General features: G+C 45.7%; 1 protein-coding gene across 2 annotated transcripts in view; it reads left to right on the forward strand.

The window, feature by feature from the left end:
- The first annotated feature begins 2861 nt into the window (after positions 1 to 2861).
- Positions 2862 to 3958, forward strand: part of LOC135554745 (arf-GAP with dual PH domain-containing protein 1-like) — a 27863-nt gene continuing 26766 nt past the window's right edge. For both annotated transcript variants that reach the window (XM_064987174.1, XM_064987175.1), the window contains exon 1: positions 2862 to 3270. In XM_064987174.1, the coding sequence (XP_064843246.1) occupies positions 3180 to 3270 (91 nt within the window). In that variant the 5' untranslated portion in view covers positions 2862 to 3179. The remainder of the gene's footprint in view (positions 3271 to 3958) is intronic.

Raw genomic sequence — 3958 nt, forward strand, 5'->3', positions numbered from 1 at the left:
AAAAGAGATTTTGTTAAACAAGTAATAAAACAAATCTGAAAAGGATAGCAATGATTGGATCCCCTGTTTTCAATACTCCAGCACCCTCCCCATGCTAGGATAACAACGTTGAGCCTTTTTCTAGAATGTTTTATGAGATTGAGGAACACATCGGGAGGGATCTTAGACCATTCCTCCATTCAGAATCGTTAACAGATCGTTGATATCAGTTGTCTGTACTCATGGACGGCACTCTTCAATTCAGACCACAGGCTTTCAATGAGGTTCAAGTCCGGAGACTGAGATGTCTACTGCAAAATGTAGATTTTATGGTCAGTTAACTATTTCCTTTGTGGATTTTGATGTGTGCTTGGGGTTATTGTCTTGCTGGAAGATCCACTTGCAGCCAAGTTTCAGCCTTCTGGCAGAGTATACAACAGGTGTAGACCTTACAGTGAAATGTGAAATGTTTACTTACAAGCCCTAACCAACAGTGCATTTTTTTATGAAAAATAGGTATTAGGTTAACAATAGACAAGGAAAGAAATAAAAAAACAGTAAAATGACAGTGAAAATAACAGTAGCGAGGCTATATACTGGTGGTACCGGTACAGACTCAATGTGCGGGGGCGCCGGTTAGTCGGGCTAATTGAGGCAATATGTACATATAGGTATTGTTAAAGTGACTATGCATAGATGATAAACAGAGAGCAGCATCAGCATAAATGAGGGGTTGGTGGGTGGAGGGTGGAGGGTGGTGGGTGGCGGGACACAATGCAGATAGTCCGGGTAGCCAATGTGTGGGGGCACCGGTTATTCGGGCTAATTGAGGTAATATGTATATGAATGTATAGTTAAAGTGACTATGCATAGATGAGAAAGAGAGAGAGTAGCAGCAGTGTAAAAGAGGGGTTGGGGGGGGGGGGGTGTGACGGGACACAATGCAAATAGTCCGGTAGCCATTTGATTACCTGTTCAGGAGTCTTATGGCTTGGGGGTAAAAGCTGTTGGAAAAGCCTTTTGGACCTACACCTGGCGCTCTGGTAGCAGAGAGAACAGTCTATGACTGGGGTGGCTGGGGTCTTTGACAATTTTTAGGGCCCTCCTCTGACACCGCCTGGCGTGATCCTGGACAACACCCTGTCGTTCTCAACTAACATCAAGGCGGTGGCCCGTTCCTGTAGGTTCATGCTCTACAACATCCACAGAGTACGACCCTGCCTCACACAGGAAGCGGCGCAGGTCCTAATCCAGGCACTTGTCATCTCCCGTCTGGATTACTGCAACTCGCTGTTGGCTGGGCTCCCTGCCTGTGCCATTAAACCCCTACAACTCATCCAGAACGCCGCAGCCCGTCTGGTGTTCAACCTTCCCAAGTTCTCTCACGTCACCCCGCTCCTCCGCTCTCTCCACTGGCTTCCAGTTGAAGCTCGCATCCGCTACAAGACCATGGTGCTTGCCTACGGAGCTGTGAGGGGAACGGCACCGCAGTACCTCCAGGCTCTGATCAGGCCCTACACCCAAACAAGGGCACTGCGTTCATCCACCTCTGGCCTGCTCGCCTCCCTACCACTGAGGAAGTACAGTTCCCGCTCAGCCCAGTCAAAACTGTTCGCTGCTCTGGCCCCCCAATGGTGGAACAAACTCCTCACGACGCCAGGACAGCGGAGTCAATCACCACCTTCCGGAGACACCTGAAACCCCACCTCTTCATGGAATACCAAGGATAGGATAAAGCAATCCTTCTCACCCCCCTTAAATGATTTAGATGCACTATTGTAAAGTGGCTGTTCCACTGATGTCAGAAGGTGAATTCACCAATTTGTAAGTCGCTCTGGATAAGAGCGTCTGCTAAATGACTTAAATGTTATGTTAAATGTAGAGGTCCAGGATGGCAGGAAGCTTAGCCCCAGTGATGTACTGGGCCGTACTCACTACCCTCTGTAGTGCCTTGCGGTTGGAGGCCGAGCAGTTGCCGTACCAGGAACCAGTCAGGATGCTTCGATGTTGCCTTTTGAGGGTCTGAGGACCCATGCCAAATCTTTTCAGTTTCCTGAGGGGGAATAGGCTTGTCGTGCCCTCTTCACAACTGTCTTGGTGTGTTCAGTCCATTCTAGTTTATTGGTGATTTGGACACCAAGGAACTTGAAGCTCTCAAACTTCTCCACCACAGCCCCATCGATGAGCTATTGATATGATCAATATCCACACATTTGGATATCATAGAATTACATGGCTACATCTCATGTAAAATTTTAAAGTGCACTTCCTTAGTGCACTTTGTTTGTCATACAATATTTGTAAGGCCTTGACCATGCATTTTTCCAGACAATGTCAGGAATAAGCATGTTCCAGAAAAATGTTCCTATCGGAAAAGCTTAGGTCAATTTAGGTCTATATTCTCTTGAAATGAAGATGTCACTGAAATTGCTGGAGCCGTGAGTTTTCAAGAGAGCGGGAATAAAACGCAAGATGCAGCTCTACCGCCCTCTAGTGTTCAATATTCTTCATCTGAAGGAAAGGTGGAGGGAGCAGAGCCATACATAATGTAGTACACATGCAGTGTGTGACTGTTGCTCCACTCCACGCTCCAAGTGATGTGAATGGGCACCTACTGATTCGTCTTTTTCTACCGAATATACATTTTAGTCAGTTGGTTGCACAAATTCCATTATACTTTTCAGATGACTAAACATTCCAGAACAGGTAGATGCCCGTTTTTGCTAACATGACATTTCAACCAACCTGAGCTACAGAGAATCAATAAAGTTATCGATTAAGATGAAGCAAAACGGAAGGGAAATTATTTGTATTGGAAAATGTTTTCAGGAACTGAATGTCCGCTTGAGGTCTCACTTTTGAGAGAGAGCGAGCGAGCGAGAAAGAGAGAGAGAAAGGGAGATAGAGAACACTGGTGTATAGAGAGCAGGAACTGGGAGTAAAAGTAGGGTGGAATTCACACGGAATATTCAGCTGTACATTTCGTTGGATATATGTTTTCATAATAATTATTGCGACGTGGACACTGTTTCTCGAGTCTCAGATGTGATCGTGTTTTCATCACATCACTGCCCCCGGTGTCCAGTGAGCGACAACTACAGTGGATATTATTCAACTCCGCTAGAACAGCCGTCAGTCATCCTTCACTTTCGAGGTTTTGGAGTCGATCAATTAATTTAATTGGAAAATACATTCCCAACATGGCTACGGATCAAGAAAATAATAAACAGCGTATGATAAAGCTGTTGGAGAGACCGGGGAATGGGAGTTGTGTGGATTGCGGAGCTGCAGGTACAATCTAGGCTACAATAGTCGCATCAATGTCTCAAGTATGTCAGGTCAGGTGGCGCGCGCGATCCTCCAGACAGGTAGGCTATGAACAAGGTCGTTGCGTTTCATCACGCAAGCAGCGCTACACTCTCGCATTAGACAATGGATTATTTAATCACAGACCATATACCATCAAATTGCGGGTAGGTTAATATAGGAATAATCTGTCTTGATGGTGTACATGTGTTTTGATTTGGGTGATTGGAGACTCTAGCGATCATGTTCACTGCACAGCCTGGTCTCAGAGGATTTCGTATTATTCTGTATGTAAATCCGAGACGCTGTCATGCAAGTACAGTAGGCTACTGTAGTGCTCAGTTGTTTTCAGTTATCAGAGTTATCAGTGTCTTTTTACACTCTAGTGAAGTCAAACTGGTGTCATTGCATAACAATAGAGTGAAATCTGGTGAAGATGTAAATGTTTGTATCAGAGAGAGAGAGATTGAGATCGAGAGAGAGCAAGAGTCTGGTACCTTGAGCGAGTGACAGGCAGACAGACAGACAGGCTGACTGACAGAATAACATAATATTTTGGGATTTAGGCCTAATTCCCTGAGTGTGTTCCCCAGGCTCTCTCTCTCTGTCCCTGGCACTCTGACCAATGCCAGTCTATAGCTTTATCTACCTCAACGGAGTGAGACCTGCATCT

The sequence above is a fragment of the Oncorhynchus masou genome, chromosome 14 (assembly GCF_036934945.1).
Source record: "Oncorhynchus masou masou isolate Uvic2021 chromosome 14, UVic_Omas_1.1, whole genome shotgun sequence".
In the NCBI taxonomy this organism is placed as follows: Eukaryota; Metazoa; Chordata; class Actinopteri; order Salmoniformes; family Salmonidae; genus Oncorhynchus; species Oncorhynchus masou.